The sequence below is a fragment of the Grus americana genome, chromosome 3, assembly GCF_028858705.1.
Source record: "Grus americana isolate bGruAme1 chromosome 3, bGruAme1.mat, whole genome shotgun sequence".
Classification (NCBI taxonomy): domain Eukaryota; kingdom Metazoa; phylum Chordata; class Aves; order Gruiformes; family Gruidae; genus Grus; species Grus americana.
Window position 1 is genome coordinate 54,726,616 of NC_072854.1, and position 24,563 is coordinate 54,751,178.

Sequence of the window (24,563 nt, forward strand, 5' to 3'; positions counted from 1 at the left end):
AAAAAAGTCCCCCACTAACCATTATGGACAACTTTCTAGTCCTTTGTACATTAGAGGACTACAAAGGTACATGCAAAGTCTTGACCATTAGCATAACTGTTGTTTTATGAGTAGGGAATCAAGTGCATGGTTGCCATCTACATTTTTACTTCAAGTTGAAACAGTTGTAATTGGAGTTGTCATCACTGATATAAAACACTTCCCCTCATGAACATCTTTTTCCAATTATGAAGGGTGTTATAATCACTAACTAGTTATCTGACCACCTTCCTGAGGCAGAATAGGAACTGAACAGGCTAGATGGAGAACCAAGTAACAGAAACAAAGTTGCTTATATTGGTTATGAGGTGGGTGTGAGTCAATCTCAAAAACAAAACAGTTAAAACCAAAGCTTATTACGTCCTAAGGAGAAAAATAAGACAAGAACACAGAGTTCCATACAGCCTGTTTGTTTTAAATATTATCTGATATTCAAGCCTTTCTTCTTTTTTAAATCTCTGAAATGTGAATATTACTGAAGTAAAAAAATCTATTTCCATAATTATATTTTGTGCATGCATATCTATATATAAATCAGATTTTCTCATGTAAAATAAATCACAGTAATGGTTCAAAAGAAATAAGAAATTAATTAAGCCCTAGAGCGCTACCTTTTCATTCATGACGAAGTATATCCTCTGGTAAAGCCAGTCTACCGAGATGGATGTAATATTCCCCCAGCCAGCATAAAAGAGTGTTAGGTCAGATACATTGGACATATTTGCAGCTCCTTTCACCCAGATGGAATTCCCCTCAGAAAAATAGACAACTTGCTGATAAACATTCACAGAAATTCCTAAAAACAGAAAAACATGTGCACACAGATAATATAAGAACTAAGTTTCAGTTTTGCAGTTACTTTTTTTATTTGCCTTGAAAAGAAGTATTTTTCAACCTGCAACCCAACATCATTGGAGAAAAGTTAACTGGTTTTCTCCTCCACTTCTAGTCTTCTTTCAGATAATAGGGTAACTTTCCCATTTGCTATGTAAGTGACTTTATTATAGACAATTGCCCTTCAGAAAGGTAATCAGACAGAAAGAGGGTATATAACATGCAAACCAACTGACACTGATTGCCCCTCTCCAGGGCAAACAGATGCAATTTGCATCTCCTCACAAAGCACCATTCACTCTAATTCAAGCTAGACATTGTCTGTGCCATCCCTGTATTATCAAAGAGTATTTAGTCGGGGGCAACATTCATTCTCCGGCGTCTTTGTGGCTCTGTGAACTTCACTCTGTAGATAAACTCAGATTTCCACACTGTCTCCAAGGACCAAATACAGCACCAGTGTAGGTAAGAAACTTTAGAGTGGCAAGGAATTTGAGATAACATGGTTGTCCAGTGACTTATGCTACTAAACACCTTGCTACAGTGTTCTGTGCCCCAGAACTAGCTAACATACCCACATACTCTTCAGCCGGTATCTTTTGATACTTCATATTATTTAATTCTTAAGTTTGAACCACTTCCCCATATTCATTTTTAGAAAATACAGTCATTAATCATAGGTAAACATCTGCTTCAGCTTCATCTTACCTCACTTTAGATACCTACTATGTAAAAGTCGAGCTCTGAAGTAGCTGCTTAGATTCAGTGAAGAAAAGGTTACACTGGGAAGAACAATTCATCTTTTCCCAATGCCTGTCATTTCAAATAGGTCAAATCATGTCCTGAAAGTTCCTTTTTGTCCCCATTGCCTATAAAGGGAGGCTAGATACTGTCTCAGGCTAGGTGAGGTGCATTCTGTCCTTGGTGAATGGAGAAGTCTAAGTCGTGCTTGAGAGAAAAGGAGAGAGCCCGATCTGATTTTACCTGTAATGTTGTTGTGTATGATACCATTTTGCAGGCACTGGGCTGCTTCGAGGAACTGTTCTGTGTATCTCTTCCTTAAAGACTGGTTTCTGGATAGGAAGAGCCATGTTGCTTTTTCCTTAACTAACAAATGGAGAAATCCAGAATTAAGATGGAGGACTGCAGCACAGAGAAGAATGCTGCTAACTCGGATACATCATTAATAGACATGCATATACACACGCAGACACACACACATATATATATGTACGTATATATTTTTACACTAGCAATGACTGACTAAAACTTAAACTCTTTGTGAGCTGAAAGTAGACGGAGTTATTAATTACAGAGCCTTCTGGCTGCTCGCCCAGGGTGAGAACGCACCACATGAATTTCATACCATCCTTTCCTGTAACAGTAGTGAGTCCCTAGTAGGGGAAAGCAAGCCGGAGCAAATGAGGCCCTACAGACTTCCAAGGAAACGAAGGCACTAACACATCCATGTCACTCCAAGATCCAACGGAAGTGGGATATTTAACCCTGCTGGGCCTCTTTGAAAAGCCCCAACTAGAATATTGTCCCACAGCGCTGGGAAGAGCAAAGCAAGTACGTTTATTTCATATATTTCATCATGCTGACCAGTGATTATTTCAAGGAACAAGTAGTTTTCACAGATAAAGATGATAATGGGATAATATTATCTTCTTCAAAGTTGATAAATTTAAAATATGGTTATTTTTTTAATAAAGTCATGGATTTTAAAGTCAAGAAGAGCTTTGGTCACAAGCTGTCTTCATGCTTATACAGGCCCAAGTAACTTACATCAAAACCTCTGCAGCAAATCCATATCTTCCGACTGAGCTATGCATAGCTCTGGGAAAGATAGCTAGTCTTTCCTGTGAATCTCAGATCCCTGAAAATCTTGGACATCCCCTGCTGAATCCATTCACAAGGTAGTTACCTTCTTTTTAAAAAGTGGTGCATTATTTTGAGTCTGACTTTGGCTAATTTCAGTTTCCAAACAATCCTTCCTTTTTTTTTTTTCTTTTTTTTCTTTTTTTCTTTTTTTTTTTCTTTTTTTTTTTTTTTCTTTTTTTTTTCCCCATCTCTAGTTTAAACAGCTGTCTGCTGTCAGATATCATTTCCTCATATGGGTATCATGAGACTGTGATCGAATGCTGTCTTAATTCATTCCCGGATAATCTTAATAGATTGAGCTGTATGCATTTCTCACATGATGCGCACACCAGAAGTCATTTGGTTAATGACCTCTCCAGATCAGAGTACAAGAGGTCAATATCACTTCCTTATCTCTTTTCCAGTGACTTTTCTTGCAATTTAGCCCAGAGATAAGATTCTTTCCCAGACTCTTCTCAGGGCTCAGATCTACGCAGCTCAGTACCTGATGCAGTAACGCCATTTCTGAATGTAACACATGAGGAAGGGTTGCTCCTGCTTGTGTCAGCCCAGAGAGAAAGCGCGTGCCAGTGCAATTCACAGGAATCAACTGAGGTTTTACGTGGTGACTAGTAAGGGGAGGTGGGATGATTCCACACCCCCAGAAGGTGGGGTTTTGAGGGATAGGGGGTTTTGTTTGTTTTCTACCTTAAATTAATTGATTGGTAATTGGCTTGATTTAATGAACACAGTCAGATGTACCACTCTGGACATTTCACAAATGGCACAAATGTTTATGGCCCAGGGTCAGTCAACCCTAGAGCAAACCTCTGAGAGTCTCCAGATAAGGACATATCAGTGTGACTGAGCTATCACCAAACAAACAAACAAACAAACAAACAAACAAACAAAAAAAACCCCAAAACAAAACAAAAAAAAAAGAAAAGAAAAAAAAAAAAAGGTCATATTTTAATAAGTACCAGAGAAGCTATAAGCTCAATTTCTCCAACCAATAGCAGAAGACTGGTGATTCAGAGACAGACTTAAAGTTTTTGCTAAAGTTCAAGAGTTTCCAGGTGTTTGACAACTGGATTTCTTCAGGAGGAGGGGAGCATCCTTTGTTTTCTTTTCTAAAGATACATTTTGGTAACATTGATTTCATTTTCACTTGTGCTCTATCTCAACATGTACCATTCTCTGGCAATTAATAAATATTTCTGCAATTCTTTGAGTGATACCTACAGTGTATCATTACTTTCATTATTAATTAGTTAATATAGTAAAATAAATACAGCCATTAAAGAGCAACAAAAATTGATATGATTTCACATATTTGGCATGAGATAACAGGCTGTTTTGATAAAAGAGTTTCATATTAAGTATTTAACATTATTAGAAGAAATATATTTGTTTGTCAGCTATTAAAATCTCATCTAGAAAATGAAAGTATGTCCTCTCCATCTGCAACACAACTGAGGCCAAATTTGTTTGGGCTTACCAGCATGTCAGCTTATTACCATGCTGTGTAGCCCAGTAATGTCTACAGCTAAAGAACAGGACTGTTTCTGATATGCTATTGACTCCTCAGTGCACAACTCCTTGTCATGCACTGTTTACAGTCTAAATATTATTCTTTTCTGCCGGGTACACAGCAGCCCAGCGAGTGTGACTTTGTCCCCGGGAACAGACAGCGATAAGGACTCTGCTACTCTTGTACCTTTGGATTCTGGGGTTGTGATGTTGGCTTCGGCAGGGGGTCCAACACCAAACTCATTAACGGCCACAATCCTGAACCTATGGTAAACCAGAGACAGATTTTGATTTGCAGGTTTCTTTTGAAAGATTGCCTGAGAAACATTTTATCAAGTAGGGCAGCTGCCCTTTTAAATATAATGCTCTGGGAAATTTATAATAAAGATAAAACCAACAGAAACTGAATTTCGCAAAGGTGGGACAACAACAGAATCTTCTAAATTAAAATTCAAGATGGGGTTTCAGACTCAGAAGAGCAACTCAATTTCATTTTGAAGGAAGATCTGTATTTACCAGTGCAAGCAGAATGCAGGCCTTTGTGTTTAATAAAAAAGAAGGAATTACTCCAGATGCTTAAAGGACTGCTCTATCATTCCCTGAATATACTGAAAACATGCCACATAAGCTTAAAAAAAAAAAGACAAATGATGGCTAAGAAAATGCAGCCTGCTGGCCCTATATCAAATTGCTTTTCCTTCTTGTCCATCTGACTTCTACATAAGCAGCCAACTCATCTGGAATAACTCTGTTATCTCAAGGAAGGTACCCTTGTTTTTGGCAAGAATGTAAGTAAACAGCATAATTGTGCAGAAGTGGTACTTAGGCATACCATGTGCTATCTGGGCAAGAAGTGCTACAGCACACTTGGTCATGTTGGTTATCTTTTCTTTTCATACCTGTAAGTGTTGTTTGGGAAGGTGGAGTAGAACTGAAAGCTATGCCCTCTTGATGCTCTCCACAGTTCATGATTCTCACTGGTCAGGAGCAAGTTATACCCAATAATCAATCCATTGGGAAAAAGTGGTGGAGACCAACTGACTTCAACAGTGTTTGGACTTGAACTCTGAATATCTTTAATGACAGGAGCTGTCGCAGGAGCTGCAAGAGACAGAAATAACTGGGATGGCATTTAAGACATTAATTGTTTTTTTCTTGGTACATTTTTAGGTTTTACACCTGTTAATTCATTTACACTAATAAATATGATTAGAGACAGCATAAAATTTCATCAATGGTTGTTTTCAGTGTCCAGGAAAATATGCGTGTATTTCAGTCAAAAAGTTAACATGCATAATTATGCACAAAAGTATCCAATGTGCCCTCACAATTATGACCATATACTTTTCTGTGCATGTTTTTAAAACTAAAAGCAGGAAGCAGCCCTAAATCTTCTAGTTCAAATAAAAAGAGCTTGTAGTATTTTAGTTTGGTCTTCTGCAGCTGCTCAGCAGACAACATACACATCATTCTAAAGATTAAGCATCAATGTTTTCTGTGAATGAAACAACAAGGAAACCTAAATGCTTCTGATATGGTCCTGAAAGACGCAATTAATAGTGTGATTCGTTACCTCCAAAAGCATGTGTCTGGTAACTGGGACTCGATGGAGAATGGAGCTGCAGCTGAGATGTAATGATCCAAACTACTCGAAACACGTACTCTGTGAAGGCTTGAAGATCTTTAACTGTATATGAATTTTCAGATACTACCTAGATCAATGCACAGACACAATCATTTTTTTTTCTTCCTCCATCTGCAGTTACTATGTAGGGTGTTATCAGAGCAAAAGAGGTCTCATACAACAGCATACATATTTCAGGATATAAAAGTGCAGCATCCTAAGTTTAAATAAAAATAAATTCTGGGAGTTATTTTCACCACAGACTTTGATTTTCCATCCTTTCAGAACTTTTTCTCTTCTCTTTTCTTCAGAACGCACTGCCAAATCTAAACAATGAGTGGATGAATGGAAGGATGGATGCAATATAATAATAAAATTCAAGAATAAGGTAAAAATTCTAAAATAATAATGTATTATGGGCAATGTATTTTAAACTTTTGATACATATACTACAAGTTTAAGATCCAAAGGCTCCTAGCTACCCTAAAATATTTATGGTTTGAAGTCATCGTTGCCCATTATTTCACCAATGATTAATTCAGAAGAACTTCCTGCTCAGCAAATTATCTTTACCTTTGATTTGTGGCACCAACTTGCCATGCTCTGTAAATTGGTCCAATAGAGATGATGGCAAGATAACAAGTGTACAGTTGACGCAAAAGAATATAATATGAGAATAACCGTACTGAGTCAGAATAAAGGTCTGTCTAGCCAAGTATTGTGTCTTTGACAAGAACCAAAAAATATCTCTAGGGAAAGGTTAAAAAAAAAAAAAAGCCTGCAGTGATATTTCTCTCGAATACTCTCAGTCTTGGCATTTTATAAGCATGGCTCAACATGAAACAATGGCTATGTTTGCATTTAGTAGAACCCATTTTTTTCTTCCATTAGTTTGTCCAGTCACTTTTTGAACCCTATTTAGTAAATATTTAGGAGTTTAAGTTTAGTAATTTAACATACACATGTGCCAGGAGGCAGCTGAACATTTTAACTACACATTCTGCAAGAAAATACCTTCATTTGCTAATTTTGAACCTGCTGGTTTCCATCAAGGTCCCTAGTTCCTGTGTTGGTGAAAATAGAATTGTCCACTTCTCAGCTTCTCCATGCTACTCATGATTTTGTAAACGCCTTTTGTGTGCCTAACATATTATCCAATGCTTTTCTAAAATAAAGTGAAGAGCAGAGATGGCAAACACAACCAGTGACCTGAAAGTACACAAAGAATCCCAAAATATTTTACCAGTCTTAGCGAGCTGCTATAAAAAGATCAAGGAATCACTTAATTCAGCAGTAAATTACAGCCACTTCTGTTTCAAAATCTAGTCATTACTTTCTTTCCTCATGTAGTTTTTTATATGACTGCACTCTATTAATAAATTACCCTTTTTTTTCTCCAGTGAAACAAGACTGGATTATAAATTAAACCAAGAACCTATTTCCTTGCAAAGTAAAAGCGAGTGTCCTTCTATACCTCTGTGTACCTCCAGTCTCCAGGGAGCTGATTGAACTTCCACTGGATAATATATTTCACCCCAGAGATGTTAGCTGGTTTCCACCCTAATGTGACACTGTGGCTTTCAATGGTAGATGCAAATGGTGCTCCAGGCTTGTTCAAGTAGTCTGAGGGGAAAATACAACACAACAGTAAGAAAAAACCTTTCATGGCAATCTCTGGGTCTTAAGGGTAAAAGCCTATTACCCTGCACACCTGAAAGCTGTGAAGCCAATAAAAACACAGAAGAGAATATATTGGAAATGTTGCTAAGTAAATCACATGGCATCTTAAAGACAGTTTGATAAGTAAGCCTGAACTGGGCCATGCTCAATGCGAGCACATGTGACTACAACTCTGCACTTGAGTAAATGCACTTTTAGTTACAAGTACTTAGTAAAATTTTGCGGAATAGAAACCTAGAGAAGATATGGGAGACTTCTGAAGAGATTATCAAGGAGCCTGTTTCAATAGCACTGTATTGGCCCAATCGTTCCCAAGTAAGTTGCAGGAGCTTTTGACAATGATTTCAAGGTAGCAGACAGGTCACAACAAAGTATCATCTTAAACAGTTGAGATTTGGATTAAAAAACATGTCCATGAAAGGGAGGGAAAAGAGTTTTACTACAAGATAGAGTTAACTCCATTGTATTTGTTAAAAAAGAAGAGGAGTGGTAATTTTCTGATTAATAAAAATGCTCAAGACATTCCTATTTTTTTCAAAGAAATCCAGATAATAGAACAAGACTATACTCTTAAAACTGAATTTATCAGACTGTGAATCAGACACAGGACTCTATTCAGACTTACTCTGGGCTTCAGTTCCATATGCATCCTCTGCACAGCTACAGCCAAACTTACAGGAAATTGTCTGTGTAGGGTACAGAACTCACTGGTTAGTTTTGTGTAAAGGCAAACTTCCTCCCAGAATTATGCAGACACATTTTAAATACATACAAACCCTGTGGAAAACATTACATTCATTCTAAAAAATAGCAGTACCACAAACTCACTTCGACGAGCTTCCTGAGAGCCTTTTCATCAGTTCACTGGGCACTGAATTAGGGATTTCCTCCTTACACACTGTCTCTTTATGGAAAGCACAAATATGGGGCTACATTAAAGTTGGAAATAGACTTCAGTGACAACCATGGAGTCAGGAAAGAATGTTTTTTAACTGGTTAATGATATATGCCACATGCTGGGTTTCACCCTTTCCCGCTTCATGTCTTTCCTATGAATGAGGCACATTCTTAAAAATGTATTTCCAGTCAGTTTTCAAAATACTTCAAATTAGCAATTTGTCAGAGTGGCAATGTCTAATTCACACTTCCTGGTTAGCAGTTACTGCTTCTGGTACAGTCATGTCTACAAGCTGCAAGCAACAAACAACAGAGGACAGCGAGTTCTCCACACTTGCATCCTAAGAACAGAAAACTCCTAAGAGTTTTCAGATTAGATAGGGAACATAGACATAGTGTTACCCTGCTTTACAGGGGAGAATGTAAGAAGAGGTAGTAACATTTTCCAGGTGGATTTCTGTGGCTTAAAAATTACATGTAAGACTCTGTGCTTCTGAAAAGTGATGGTTTGGGCTTTTCTAGACAGCCATTTTATTTGGGCTCATTTTATTCTGCAAGTTCATCCGACCTATAAAATCTTGAAGTTTGCTTCATACAGCAGTCAACTTTCAAGTGATAATTAACCTTTAGATCATTCAGAAGCAATTCATTATGTTAAGTGAGCAAATTTTTTTAATTGCTCTTCCTATACTTCTAGGATATACACTTCCGGCACCCTACGGAAACCTGATAAGGCGTGTTATTTCAGACAACACAGATGCAGCTGAGACAGATTTAAAAACTTGCTTAGCAGTATATTCCTACATACATTAACTGACATCTAGGCATTCAGTGCCAAGTGCAAGCACTTAAAAAGTTTTTTCCAATGTTTTCATATTCAGAGAAATAAAATATTGCCAAGTGAATTACCAGGCAAAGATCCGGGTATTAGCAGACATCAGTTATCAACTGTACACTGGAGCTTTCATTTACAACCAAGTTTTGTTTAATTTGCAGGGAACAGTGTCCCCAGATCACACACTGATTCATAGTGCCTTCTGCTTCATTTAACACAGACATTTCTGACCATTTGGGGTTTGTCACGTTTTTCTTTCTTCTTCTGATTTTGTCCAAACCATAAATCCAATTTTTGATTGAGGTAAGAGGATTACTGAAGCTCCTAGAGTTAGAAATTTTGAGGGAAATTTGCCATCTGCTCTGCCTGAAAACAAGAAATCCTCATATCTTTTCCATAGATCAGCATTGCCCGTGTATGAGCCAGATTCTGCTGCCCTTTCTTGTGAATATTCCCACTGAATTCAGTGGCACTCCCCTGTTCCTAGGTGAGAGGTAATATCCAATTGGAGTAATACTACCAGCTTTCAGTCCCAAGATGTAGTCACAGGACGGATCTGAGCCAACACCAAAGGAAAAGTCACACTCTTACTACTCCTCCTTTCCCCTGCAGACTGCAATGCTTCTCTGCAGGCAGTGACCTGGTGCTCGCCTGACCATGCAGGGAGTCAAGTCAGCCAGTTGATCCAGCAGAAAAATAATCCTGCAAGAGCCCTTGCAGAGTTAGTGAATTTCACTGGCATATTGTGTGGCCAGACAAGAAAAAAAAACAACCAAAACCCCACACCAAAAAACCAACGACAACAAAAAAAAACCCCAAAACCCCAAACAACCAACCAAAAAAATCCAACCCACTAATTCTGTGTTTCTACAAAAGTAAGTTGATTACTACTTGGACTGTTCCTACCCTCCAAAGCCATCATTTAGCATACTTGTAAACCTTTGTCATGGTCACAACTTCACAGATTAAAAAGCATGAAAAAATCAATCCTTTCAAAGTTCCAGCTTGCCAATGCGTTTGTGTCCTACACAGGATTCCCTCCAACTCCTCCATCGCCTGCTTGAAGTGTGTTTCCCTCATCTGGGTACAACCTTCATACTGAGGCTTCAACAGCCCCACTTCTGGTTTCTACTTCTCACCAAGCTGGTGTCATACCAGCCTTAATAAGCATTCTCTCTGGTTCATCTTTGATGGCATTAATGTAAAACTGGTCAGAGCAAGACTCCTGTGAGAGCCTAGAAGATAGTTTAAACAGGTCTGTACTGCGTTCCATACTGGTGTGATTAGTCTGCTTTCTTTAAAGCAATATTCTATGCTACACAGCAGTTTTTAATGCAAACATGTCCTTAGCCACCATGCTGGAAAGAAAGGATTCAGGTACTTAACTTGTTCTTCACCTTCAGGGAGCACAAAACAATTAGACCTAGATTGATAAGTTTGTGTATTTACATTGTTTTTCTTAGCACTATATGGACATAGTCATCACTGAAATCATGATTTTTTTTATTGATCTGATACTGTTTAACTTACCTCACATGTTCTGGTGTATGTCTTGTTCTGCAAAGCAGCAAATTAATAAAATGTGAGCTTAGCATAAATATAATCACAGAGTATTTCAAACAGATAGTATCTATTAATTAGAAGTTTCTTACAGTGAAAGTACTCTACAAAACCTTGTCACTGGCAAATCATGAAAGCAGGAAAACCCACACTTGAAAAACCAGAAAGTCAACATTAAAATGATACCAAGGATGAATGAGCTTCAGGTGTTCAAGAGGTCCAGAAAAAGAGCAGTTTAAAAACTATCATGGTGGTTGTCCCAGACCAGTGCTAATTCTTATCCATCTGGTTTAGTAAAAGCAAGAAATCAATCTAGTAAGGACCATGTGCTTCATTTACCTCTGCATACAACTCTGAGACAGGCCCCAGTAGAGTAAAATCCTGAAAAGCACTAGTTCTTTCTCACTGCCTGAAAATCTGGGTGAGTGGTTGAGCTTAATGAACTGTAAAATGTCCCCATATTTTTACAAACACAATGAAAACTTTTGATGTTACAAGTAACTCCCATAGCAAGAATTATTAACTTCCCAAAAGAGAATTTATAAACGTACTGAAAGAAAATATGGACATGACATCTTTTCATAGAAACACTGCTCTGGTTAGGTTTTCCACATCTCCCACCGGATAAGGTACTTGATGGACTGGATACAAGTGCTACAGAGTCAAGGCTCAGGCAATACTCACACATTTCAGTGGGCAATTGATTTGCACTGTTGCATTCCAAAACTGACATCCCTGTGTGCACTGGAAAGACAGATAGTGGCTTTAAAAAGGACTTTGAAAGCACATTTTTAAAGAGAAGAGATAGTCCAGCACTAAGGGTGAGGACAATAGTTCGATTTCCAGCTACAGTAAAACATTCTGCATCACCAACTCACTTAGCTCCTTCATGCCCTGGTTCCTTAGCAATAAAATAGGCATTTACAGCACTTAAACTCTGTAACAAAAATATTAAATATACCAAAGACTATAAGTAGTCAGATACTACAATAAGGGAATTATGTTGTATTGTGCCCTTCTCAATGTAAAATCAAATACAGAGCAGAAGAAAAAATTAAATCATTCTTAGAGATTGCTTTGTGCAAAACAGTAGATGTTCAACTACCTGTTGAGCTCTAGTTGAGCTCTGTACTTTTACACCCTGGCATGTACAGAGAACATTAAAAGCACTGCAGGAGACTTGAGCAGACTGTGACCATCACCTGGGGAGAGTGCTCAGCTTTATACACGCCTTGGGAAAGGGCTGATGCACAGCTCCAGGGGCAGAAGGAGCCCTGGCTAAGACAGTCCACTTTCAGTCTTGCCCTGGGAATGAGTCTCCCAGCCAGCCGTGATGTGTGTGGCCAGTGTTCCCTCTCTCCCAAGTTTATTTTACCACTTGTTCTCTGTGGAGAAGTAACAGATATGCAGGAGAAGTAACACATATGCAGTGTGCAGCACAACTAAGTACAGTGGAAAGCCATTCCACGCAAGCTCCCTGCTCTCTGACAGGCAAGGCATTGGCTTTAAAACCATCATTTTTCAAAGATGTAATAAATATTAGGTGGTTTGGATTTGATATTGGACCTCACTTGTTTATTCTGTCCCATCCACTTCTTAATGGCCATGTACATTTTTCTTTTTAAAAGGAAGCTGGAAGGGAAAGATTTTGGAAGCAGGATACTCTGACATCAAGCATTACAAAGTCTCATGAAAAAAATAGTAAGATGTGATAACACTGAGCAAAGATACACAGTAACCCAAATAGGCAAGTCAACCTTGCTATGTATTGTCATGACAACACAGCCTTTTATGGTCCCAGCATCATAAATGACCCAGTCTCGCTCGATACCACGTGCTGAGGGGCTGATTCCCACTACTTTCTGTGGAAAATATTGATGACTGAATTCTCCACCACTGTTCAAAGAATATGTATAACTGACATCTTGAACTGCATTTGAAATCTGAACTAGGAGAGCATCAGCTAAAGTCCTCACAAGAATGTTGCTGTGGAAAGCTCATGTTAAGCTAAAGAGCCGCCACGATAAACACAACCATTTGAAGTCCTACAGAACTCTAAATTTTCAACAACCATCATTTTAAGTTTTCTCCCATCAAATCACTGAGAAAACAAAATAAACTCCTTTACCTACAGTACCAAGGTAATTGAATAAAACAGTCTTAATGATTTGCATTTTGGAGGGAATGCTAGTTTTGACTCATTTTCTCAAAAATGAGTGATTATGAATTTTGTAGATCACAAATGTGAACATAACTCACAGCAGAGATCCACACCCTTTACACATTGTCTTTAAACAAAAAAGATAGATGTATCTTTAATAATTTGAGCCAAATCTAAGCACACAACCTACTAACTTATGCCAGACAGGCAACTGTGTACATTTATGTGAAGTCTTTGACAATGTGACCATTGTATCTATTTTATTCAAATAGCAGGAACATAAAATGTCAGTAACTAACAAAGTAAACCATTACTCACTGCTCCTGTGATGTCACTAACATTGCAAAGGTTAGTAATTCCAGGTTCTCCTTCCTATAAGAGAAATACATACATTTTTACAGAGAGTCAAATGTTTTCCCAAAATTCTTTGATTGAAATATATTAAAGCACTGATTTCTTGTAAAACAGATTTTGACTAATGTTTCCTCATTTGAAGAAATTTATTGATGACACACAGTAGCTTCTTATTTGAGACTAACTGCAGAGTACCATCAAACAAAGACATTGGCAGAATCACTTGGTGTTAATTAAATTATCTCAGGTAGGAATTTGGCTCTCATCTCCTGACTCTGGTTCACTGAGTCAATAACAAATGCTTCATAAATACATTGAACATAAATGACAAAGCCAAGTGGCTTTGACCTCTTGGGAGCAGAAAGACTTTCCTTGAAGCTAAATGCCTTTTGTCTGGCCTCCTTTTGAAGGGGTTTTACGCAACCATATGGTGACCACCCTTCCTCTCCTGCCAAAAGTGCTCTGGAGCTAAGGTGCCTGTTTTTTCACATCATTGGAAGTGTGTAAAGCCAGTCACCGCCTGCGAAGTGTGAATGATTTGGGGATGTATCTAACAACCTCGGAGAAGCTGAACTTAGGTCTTAAGTTTTGTCCTGTAAACAGGTAAGAGCACCCTTAATAAAACAACTCTCAGGAAGACATTTTCGGCACACTGTGACAATAGTGAGAATCAAAGGTGTCACAAAGCAAATGTGAACACTGTAAGTAGACTGGAGGCGAAAAATAAGATTTACAGCTCTCAGACTCCAAAATTATATTTTTCTCATCTGAATCCCTTATACAATATGTTCAGTGAACATGAATGCTATTTTCCTGTCTTTCATAGATGAGAGGAAGAGCAACTTATTTCTTATTCTGAATTGATTTAAGTTTAAATCAAAGGATCCCCATTAAACTTATCATTGCATGATAGGCTTCCAGCAGGGAAGGCAATTAACTGTTTCACTGGTGCAGGAGTTAGAAATAGTTTTAAAGGAACTGTCAGACAAATGTATGAAATAAAATGGAGCATGTGATAGTCCCCTTCAGTAGGTTTCCACAGTTAGCCCCAAGGCACAAAATGTCCTTTTTACAGAGCAAAGGTACACGGTCTTCTAAACAACATCAACATTTCAGGCAAATAGAAACAAGGAGGTAACTCCTGAGAGCCTCCTGGAGAATTAGTGTTTGGATTTGAGAGGTTTTGCTTGTCTTCGTTGTGCATCAGTAGAAGGAAAAATAATAAATTCCATCAACTACTCAAAGGAACACTAAGAAAGCATAAGATTAAGGATTCAACCACTTTAATACTTAAAGAAATATCCATGATATAAAGCATAGATGATTTAAAAAAGAAGCTGAAACTAGTTCAGGATAATTGTGCAAGCCGCAGATACCCAGACAATTTCTTGTGAATTTACACTTTTCCTAGGTTTATATAATAAGTGTCACAGACTAGACAGAAACTGATAAGTAAAGTGAATAAACTGAAAGAATAAAAGTTTCTCTCCTCCACCTTCCAGAGTCTTCAGCATTTATAGTAATTTGAGGAGCTGTTGGCACATAAGTATATAAAAAAATATAAAACGAAAACCCACACAATCTGGTTAATGGGATTTCTTCCTTACTAGGTTCCACAAATTCAAATGTTAAACATTAGTTCTCAAATTCTACTTTTACTCAGATACATTCTTTTAAATTCTTTGAAAAAAGCTGATATATAATAGAAAATTCTTACAGTGCTAACAAAAAATTAAGTACAGCTTTTCAAAACTTACCAGGTTACTTGTACATAAGTTTTGACAATTTTTTGAGAAAGCACAGTACACTGCAGAAATCCATACACAGTAAAAAGCAGCAAGTCTTTTTAGCAGGAGATCCCACAGGCAAGCGTTCCTCATAACTTAAACAATTTCATCTAGATCAGTCTGATTCTTTCCTTGACTTGGCCATATGAACTCCTTTTAGTCTAGATGACGGAGAAGCGACTGTGAAATTTATGCATTTCAGTTTACTAGATATTTTTTAAATCCTTGTTTACACTCCGTTCCTTCAACAATTTTTCAGCTTCCTGGAGCACTTGTCTTGAAATTGCACAACATCTATTTCATAGTTTCTTATTAAACCACTGAAACAAAAGAGTTGACCAATGAAAGTCAGCGTATCTCCTTACATAAATATCATTAACGTAAAGAGGAAACTAAGTGCAATGCTTTTAATCAGGTGCTCCAAGCAACAGGAAAACAGGGAAAGAGTGAGAGAAAACTGGCTTAATCTTCATTTCTACTGTGATTAAGCTATTTCTCAATATTTTCAAATGTATACAACTATGAAAATGTGTTTGTGATGATTAACACCTTATTAGAATGCTACAGTTCATACCAGTCAGTACAAAAATGTTTATTAATTATCTATTTTAATGACTGTTTACACATGTTCCATTTCTGCACCAAAATACCACTCAAACCAGACCCTGGATTGCCTTCTGATGCAACGTAGACGGAAACTAACCAGAGCCAACCTGCTAGGGTTCTCTACATGGGCGGGCACAATTGTACGAGCAAGTTTGTGCTCATATCATGGAAGAAAATTGAAGCTGAAGGATAAATTGTGTATCTGATTTAAAAAGAAGTGAAAAGTCCTACATAAAGTCGGACACATTAAAGAGGTCAGTGGGAATTCAAGCTTAAGATACATCCATCTCTCAGTCTGTGGCACATCTCTGTCGTACAACAGAGCTATCCACAGAGTCACTCTCTGAACCGCACTAGGAAATCAATACAGCTTACATATATATACATGTATATAAACAAATGCTATGTCATTTTTATGCATATGTATTATGCATTATAAATAAAATATGCTATTTTATAAATAACATAGCATTTTGATGATCTATTTAAGCTGATACATCCTGTCATAGCTGCTTAAAGACGGGACCCGCTTTTCCACCACACCTTCCCAGTCCCATTCACTTGCCAAGCAAACATTTCTGCAGTCACGCAATAAACCAGGCTGAGAGTCTGGCTAACACTAACCCAGCAACAACAGAAGTGAATTGTTTAGCATTAACCTGGTGCTGTTTTCTCTGATTCAGGCTGCAGCGCAGTCCCGCATGCTGCTGTGCCTGTGCGTGGTAGGTGAAAGGAGCTAGAAGCACCGAGACAGGAGCAAAAGATAAGATGGGCTGAAGAGACCCAATGGGTATTGCCAAGCACATGGCTCGAAGGTGGCTGGAAGAAGGAAAGGCTTTGTGGAGCAGGCTCCTCCCTCTTCTTTTCTTCCACTTGTCCTGGGAAGCGTTTGGGGGTTTCCTTGTGCATTATCTCAGCCTCCTCATCACTACTCAAGGGAACTCCTAGATGAGAGTGAGACTCATCTAAGGTGAGCTTAGCTTTCAGCTAAGGGCTTTCAGCTACACAGGAGGGGGAGTTACTGCCCTTTTGCTTGTCACTTCTCCACTCCAGAAGGATGCTGCCCCCGCTCCAGCCCACCAGCAAAGCTGCTCAAGAGGGAACTCCTTAGCTCTAGCCAAAATAAGCCAGTTTAGTCTGGCTGCTTAAATAGTAGCTCTTTGCTAATCCAGCTCATGTCGGCTGAAGAAGCTTCGTCAGAGCTCACACGAGCAGCAAAACTGAAGAGGAATCTGGTGGCAGGCAGCTGTATGCTGCAATTTCTTCCTGAGGCAGAGCACTTTGTGCTTTGGATAGATCTTTAGGAGATTTAGGACTCTCAGGATTTGATCTCTAGGTCTATACCAGTAAATTAAATGTAACCACACCCATAACCTGGCAGGTGGCATAGGATAACTCAGATCCACACTTTAAAAATCACTCATACTCCAGGAGAGAATGGCCACAACTGAAACACCTACGAAAAATGGCCTCTAGCTTTTACTAACCCACTCCCCCGCCCCACCCCGGGGGTTCCTGCATATTATTTGGATCAAAACCAGCCAGGGATAACTCTAAGTTTAGCGGTTGATCTATATGGTCACTCAGGATTAGGAATGCTGTCTGGCATGGCTTTAAATTGCTAGTTTAGATGTAGCTCAGGTAAACAAAAGTGTCTAAGTTCAATCTTTAAAAAAAAAAAAAATGTTTAGGGGTGTATAGGGAGGAGCAGTGGGAGGGGAGAAGGAGGGATCAAGTTTAGATCCTGGTGAGGAATGTAATCAAGGTGCATCTGAAAGCCTGAAAAAGTCAGCAGCCACATAAACATGTTGGCATTTGGCTCTTAGGGCAAGGAAATTTGGCTGCTATCAAATACATGTAACTAAGCCTTGCTTTATAACTAGAAAGACTTGCAATTACTGATGCTGATAGTTCTCTAAGTGAGAATTTACACATTCGTACGTATGTAGTGCATACATACCTTGCACATATGGGCTCCAACCATTACTGCTATATAGATAGTTCACAAAACAATAAATTAAAAAAATTAGTCAAAAGAACAACTCTGTTTTCGAGGCAGAAATTTTTCTTAGACTCCCAACATTGTTTTCCACCAGGTGTCACTGTAACATCCCATAAACCAGGACCTTCAAAGAAAGAAGCACTGAACCGTCTCCTTTCTTGTTTATGTTCCTTCTAACACATTGGCCAAATACTAGCAGTCACCTCAGCCTTTGGATTTTTCACCTCACTTTTAAGAATTCTTCAGGAAGAGAGTATTTATGGGCTTTAGAAACCAAATTTTAAAAGGAGGGTTTGTAAAATCTGTAAATGATGGGGTGTGTGTTATTTTTAAGGACATGTCTTCCATAAAGCTGCATACTGGCACAGAACTAGGGATCCAAACTCTGTGAGAGATCATAAATAAATCTTGTCCTTTATATTATAGATCTACCTACAGAATATCACTGTCTTCATCCAAAGACCAGCACAGGGAGAGAAAATGTGAGGATCTGAAAGGGAGAAGACTGTGAATGAGGAGAAAAATAGCAGTGCAGTGAGTAACAGAGAAAAGCAGACTCTATTACAATTCCCTACCTGAACAGCAGTACATATCAGAGCACCTCACAAAATGTGGATTCATCTTTTAAACTCCTTTGAGAGCAATAGAAATATATAAGGGCAAATGATCAGCCCTCATAGTAATGAATATAGGCTATTATATCTTGAGGAGAAAAATGCACATTAGTACAGCTAGCAAGGCAACTAACATCTTCTTTATACCTGATATTATCATGATCAGTAAAGGCAAATCTTTCCTGTACGTGAGCATGCACATGTTTGTGCATATGTATACATTGATAGTATCGCATAAACAGACTAATGATCTAAGACACAGAGTTTTAGGGCTCCTATGCACTTAGAGCAGAAGGCTGAAATCATTGGCTCAAGGCAGGTTGGCAGCCTCCCCTACCATACACCCCAGTGCACAGGCACACGGTGTTACCCCTACAGCCAGAGGGATCAGTTGGAAAGAATCTCCTGGGCTGCCAAAGGCTATAACCCAACACATTAACATAAACTGATGCCAACTTCAGGTTATTTTCATGCTCCAGAGCAAAAGCTGTGAAATTTTGGGGCAGCTCCTCTCTGACCCAGTCCAGGAGCCATGCCATCATGCCTGCCCTGTGGCAGCAACCCCCATCAAAAAGGTATGCCAAGCAGCTCAAGGTAATACCCGCTCCTGCCATCTAATTTTAATCTGCTCCCACGTGCAAGTCAGGCACCTAAAATCTCATCAAATTAAGCACCTGACCACGCACCACCATTTAAACTCTTCTGTATGTAGTTTCACAAAATCACAGCATACACAGCAGTGGAAAGACCACAAAACCAGAAAAGGGGATGCCTGAGGAGGCAAGGAGGGGGACAACCAAAGGCCCCAAATATCTATGTCTAATCTGGACTGCTTGTGTCCAGTTACGTAGCACTAAAAATTCCTTGAAGTTAGACCACATTCATGAGTCCTGTCTTGGTGGGGGATGGGAGGGGGGAGTTGGAAAAGGTGAGAAAGGAGACACTAAATCCCCCAACCAGCCTACAGGGCAGAGCAATGAAAAGGAAAATCTCAGCTTTTACTTATCAGTTTCTAACCCCTTTGTCTTGTGGGGGTAGCCTTGAAAAGATATGCTGATGTGAAGCACTCACTAGTGGTGATGGATTTTCACTCTTTTCCCAAGATCAGATTATTCTCATTTTCCCTCCAGCAATGGGGCCTCATTAGCTTTTGAATTTCTCAGTAAAGTAAGTCAACAAGGACCTTAAGGGCAAAAAGCTTCCCTCCACTGCCCCTGCCTCCCTTCCCTTTTATTTGTTAGTGCAATTGCTAAGGCAGCTGTTTGTCTGGCAATAGCAGCCAGTCGGTCAGGGAGCGCTTTGCACAAACAGAGAGAAGGCCGTACAAGAGAAACCCCCTGGAGTCTGGCTCAAGATTTATATCTATCTCTGCAGATTAGAGAAGTGGGGTTGGGGAGGGGGAAGAAGCAGACTGTTAAAGTGGATCAAATTGGAAAGACAGTCATGCATGAGATATTTAGCTAAACCGGTCAGGAGACAGGGATTTGTTTCTATTGATCTGCAATAATGATGACTGGAGAAATGTCTCATTAAATGATGTACAATGATGGATTTCAGACTAGGAAATTTGAGCTGTGGAGATTAACAATAGCAAGGGATGTGAAAGCTAGGCCAGGATAGAAAATATAAGGAATGCTAAAGGGTAACAAGGATCTATAAATATGCTGCTAAAAATTTCAAATCTAAAAAAAAAACCAAAACCCGAAAAAAAACCCCTGTATCAGGGCTTACTAAACTACATTTGTGTAATCATCCTATATGACATCAGGGGAGAAAGAGAGCTAGCACAAAGTGACAATAAAAACCTTGCTGTTAAGTAAATATAGCTTGCACTGCTTTTTGCATTGCTTTAAAGAAGATAGGTTGGCAAGGTATTTGCAAAGCCCTGTAGTGATTTGCTCAACTGTATTATCTGTTAGGTATCTTCTGGTTGTTACTACTCAAATATGCAGTCTGAAATTTGAAGAAAACTAGATTTCAACATACACAACTAGCAGACAGGGCAGCAATGTAAGTTGAAAATGGCCGGATGCAGCATCTCTGAAGAGGACTGCATGGAAAAGATTTGCAAAGGTTTTTAGAGAGGAACAGAAGGAAAGAAGATTGCATACTGCAGAGGGAGTGACTTATCGCTCTGAGCATGTAGATCAGAGTATAAGAAGATATAAAGCCAAGATTAGGAGAAAAAGACAAAAGGAGCAGAAGTAGTAGTGTAGATTACATGATCTTTGTAGAGATCTTCAGAACAGTCAGATGCTCAGCCTGCATAAGCATCTCCCATAAAAGGCTTTACCTCTAACACCTCCTGGTTTCCATGGTATTCCAAAATACCTGAACATTTAATCTCCTAGTAGTTTCATAAAAAGAAATTGCTCATCCAGCAATCCAGAAGAGAGCCCATCTGCATGGAGTCTGTGACAGCCGGAGAAGCAACAGTGCCCACCATGTGGGGCAGGAGTTACCAGGGACTGGGTTTGACCATTTCAATCACCTGCTTGTGAAAATGTGTGGCTGGAGTGTTGTTCAGATACGTGTTGCTCACTAAACTTTCACTAAATATCTAGAGTTTCAGTCCCTCTCCCCCAAAAGTTTCTGTCCTCCTCTCCTTGGCTAAGCAGTGCCCCTGGGTACAGGCACTGCCATGGGTCCTCAGGAACAAGTAGCTCCCTTTCTGCACACAAGCAAGAGTCAAGCCGCTCGTTGTAGAAAAAAAAATATATTAATAATTTTAAACAAGTACTCTAAAATGCTTTTGAGCTTCCAACAGGCAAACACAGGCTTGTGGCAAACAGCTCGACATAGGTCTGATCTTTTCTTGTTTGAGGGACAGGGAAACATCCTAGGAAGACAACGGTTAGCTGGGACTACTGACCTGAGAAATCCTGGGGACGGTTACCCAGCACATCACTTCCACCTGCGTTAACAGGTGAAAAGGTAAATGCTGTGGGAAAGCCAACATTTTGTCTCAACTCACTGACGTGTGCCAACACCACAGGCACCCCAGTCAACTCTTAAGATTTTATCGTTTAAGGGTTTCAAACCCCCTTGGAGTACCAACAATCACCATGATTTAAGACGTGGCCTTTCCTCAGGAGGCATTTGTCACCCTGCTGGGCAAAGGAGAAGGCCTGAGCATGCCTCCACAGCCCCCAAATTCAGATCAAGCCCTGCCAAGAGATGGCTGGTGCTGAGCCCCATGACGGTGCACCTGCTTCCTGGCTCTGAGGACACCTGGGGCTTGGTCCTGTTGCCTAAACACAGGTCGCTGGTGCTGTTTTAGAATCATAGAATCATAGAATGGTTTGGGTTGGAAGGGACCTCAAAGACCAGCTAGTTCCAACCCCCCTGCCATGGGCAGGGACACCCTCCACTAGACCAGGTTGCCCAAAGCCCCATCCAACCTGGCCTTGAACACTAGGGTATCCCAGAGGTTCACTCAGGGCTGGAGGCATCTGGGCACCACAGCAGGCCGCCCCCCAGTGCAGGGCCTGGCAGACAGGGCCTGTCCCACCCCCACCAAGAGCAGGGCAGCCAGGGGCACCAGGGCAGCCCCAGCCCTGGGCATCCAGCACCTCCCTGGGGATGGGGAGGCTGGGACGCAGGCCCATGGCTCAGCGGGGCCTGCAGGCAGGCAGGGCCTGCAGGCAGGCAGGGCAGGGCTGTGGGAGCTGGAGACCAGCCCTGCTGCAGTGTTGCTGGGTGGGGGCTGATGGTCCCAGGGGTCTGACATGGGGTCCTGAGCTGTGGCCAGGGGGTGAACCCCTTGGGGCTGGGCAGGGACAGCGAGGGCCCCCTCAGGGTCCATGCAGGCAGGTGTCACCCCAGAGCAATGGGACCTTCTGGACCAGCAGCTGAGAGGCAGGGGGATCATCCGAGCATCCTGCAAAAGGCAGGAGGTACCTCTGTTTAGGCCACTGAACCAAGCCTGTCATCTCCATTGACCACAACAGCAGTCACTTGCATTTAGATGTATTGATTTTAAATTTATTACAATTCTTTAAAACAGCCCAAGTATTATCTGTTCCCAGCTGTGTGCACGCTGCCCCCCATGTTGGCACTGGCATGCTGTCAGACCCACAGCGGTTTGTTTGGGTGTTGAACCAGCTTTTCCTTTTCCTTGGCTGAGGAAGTTTCCTGACAGCTGAGGGAAGTTTCCTTCCTGAGGAAGTTTTCTTCACCGAGAAGGCAGATGTCAGAGCAAGGAGGGGGGAGTGCATGCAGAGCTACACCCGATCACTAGTGGTGAGGTTGCACACCAAGGCTGAGTGGATTTATCGCTCTGTGAAAGAGAGCAGCCCTGACATTTTACCTGCCCTTTCCCTCCCACCATGTTCCCTAACCTCAGTTTCCCCTGCCCTGCCCTAGCAATGTGGGTCATTCCCCCTTGCACCAGCTCTGGTGTGGTTTTGATCCTCTACTAAGTTAATTCAGGTCCCCAACACAGCAGAAAGCCATTCACATTGTTGCCAAGGAAATGTTCTGCTGGCTCAGCAAGTTGAATTGGCTCTACACAACTTCAGGTGAGCACCTGGAAGAGGGGAAGTAAGGCCAAGGGACCCTTTGTCCCAGCTGGTTTGAACCTTCACTTTAACAGCTGCTATTGTTAACTAAATTTGGGTCTGAGGATACATCATTGTCCCTTAATAGAGAGAAGCCTGGGGAGCGGGTTTTGCTGCTCCTGATGTGTTTGAATGTGATCTTGCACAATGGAGCAGTGACCTCTCTCTGCATTATGATAATACATATAATAAGAGTTGGCCTTTAATTGTAAGCACATCTGGACTCCCAAAAGATTTGTGAAACAATGACATGCTTAAGCTGTAGTGACAAATATTACCTCAAGGTAAAGCAGGATAAGAGAAGAGAAGCATTAAACAAGGGATGTCTTACTGGTTCATATGTTTATGCTCCCAAGATTAAAGATATAAATTGGCTTATGAAAAGTATATTTTTTTCAATATTACTTATATGCAAACACAAGCACACACACACCTCTTCTAATGCTGAAAGCAGTCAGTGGAGCTCAAAGAAAAAAGGAATGCACTAGAAAGAGAAAATGTCTAGATCAAAACAGATGTAACATTTATTTTAAAACAACTCATACTGTATTCACTATTTCTGAGAAGACGCTTCTGTATTTCTTTCTTTCCCAGCAATGTTTGGGATATGGACTAAAATACACACCAGAGAAAGTCTATTCTGGGGGAAAAAAAAAAAAGCTAATGTACCCTTTTGCAGTAATCCACAGCAGAGACTGCAGAAGAGACTGTGTCCTTCAATCTCTGCAGACATTTGTGTTCATAATCCAGCGTACTGGTGGATACCCACCCTAATAGCAATTTAAGTGAAGGCTGAACAGCTGAGGTGCAGGCACGTGCTCTCTTCTGCTGCTCTGCAAGCCGCAGAAGTTGAGCAGAGCAGAGCGCTATGGGTACAGCAATATCTTGAAATGCCGCAGCAAGGTCCATCAGAACCTGGAAAGTAAGGGCCCCAAGGAGCACTCGGTGCTGCTGTCAGCACGGGCTCCCCCCAGTAACTTCAAGGTGCTTTAGATTAGGCCCACAAACTAAACTGAAGGCAGAGACTCTGCCCAAGCAGGACTGCTAAGTAGTAATGCTGCCTTTGGCAGAGTTTCCAGGTCCAGAAAGAGAGCCCAGGCACATACACTTTAATGTCTGTATGCCAATCAAAATAGTTTACTGGTTTTTGCACATGGTTCTCAGATAAAGATAATACATATGAGAAATTGTCTATATGTGTATTTCTGTAAGACCAGTAAAACAGAATAGTTATAAATATTTCTCTTGTGTAGCAACAAGTTAGCCTTCACTTGGTAGAATGTCTGTCTGCAAATGTTATCACTATTTTCTTACTGTGGTGTCTCTGTCATGCTGTTTATGTTTCTTTTGCTTTGATGTTTGCTATTTTATTACATTAATGTAATTCCACGGATCAAAACGACAAAAAAATTCCCCAGGACACTAATGTAGAAAAAGGAATATCGAGAAAAAATATTGGGTTTAAGATGCGAGGTAGTAAGTGAAGGTTCATGGTCTGCCATAGCCAGCCTCTGCGACCAGAGGAAACCAATGTGGGATGACCTACGTGTGCTCCAACAGTGGTTTGTAAACTGAGAGGAGGCTGAAAAGCAGCCGGGGTCCCTGCTCCTACGTGTTT

The 24,563-nt window shown here is 40.3% G+C and overlaps 1 protein-coding gene across 11 annotated transcripts in view; it reads right to left on the minus strand.

Annotated features, from left to right (window-relative positions):
• The window catches only part of ROS1 (ROS proto-oncogene 1, receptor tyrosine kinase), an 87,323-nt gene extending 71,872 nt beyond the window's left edge, over nt 1-15,451 (minus strand). For 8 of the 11 annotated variants that reach the window (XR_008576597.1, XR_008576595.1, XR_008576596.1 and 5 more), the window contains exons 1-11: nt 15,135-15,422; nt 13,342-13,395; nt 11,547-11,606; nt 10,833-10,859; nt 8,196-8,256; nt 7,365-7,513; nt 5,840-5,978; nt 5,166-5,367; nt 4,454-4,530; nt 1,858-1,980; nt 651-835 (exon numbers count right to left, since the gene is read on the minus strand). Coding sequence is in view for 6 of the 11 variants with exons in the window: in XM_054822124.1 (XP_054678099.1) it covers nt 651-835; nt 1,858-1,980; nt 4,454-4,530; nt 5,166-5,367; nt 5,840-5,978; nt 7,365-7,513; nt 8,196-8,256; nt 10,833-10,859; nt 11,547-11,606; nt 13,342-13,395; nt 15,135-15,257 (1,200 nt within the window). In the remaining 5 variants the exon portion in view is untranslated. Of the gene's footprint in view, nt 1-650; nt 836-1,857; nt 1,981-4,453; nt 4,531-5,165; nt 5,368-5,839; nt 5,979-6,904; nt 7,100-7,364; nt 7,514-8,195; nt 8,257-10,832; nt 10,860-11,546; nt 11,607-13,341; nt 13,396-15,134 lie in introns of those variants that run through there. The other 3 variants (XM_054822123.1, XM_054822125.1, XM_054822126.1) reach the window with 3 other exon arrangements.
• Between the last annotated feature and the right edge of the window lie 9,112 nt (nt 15,452-24,563).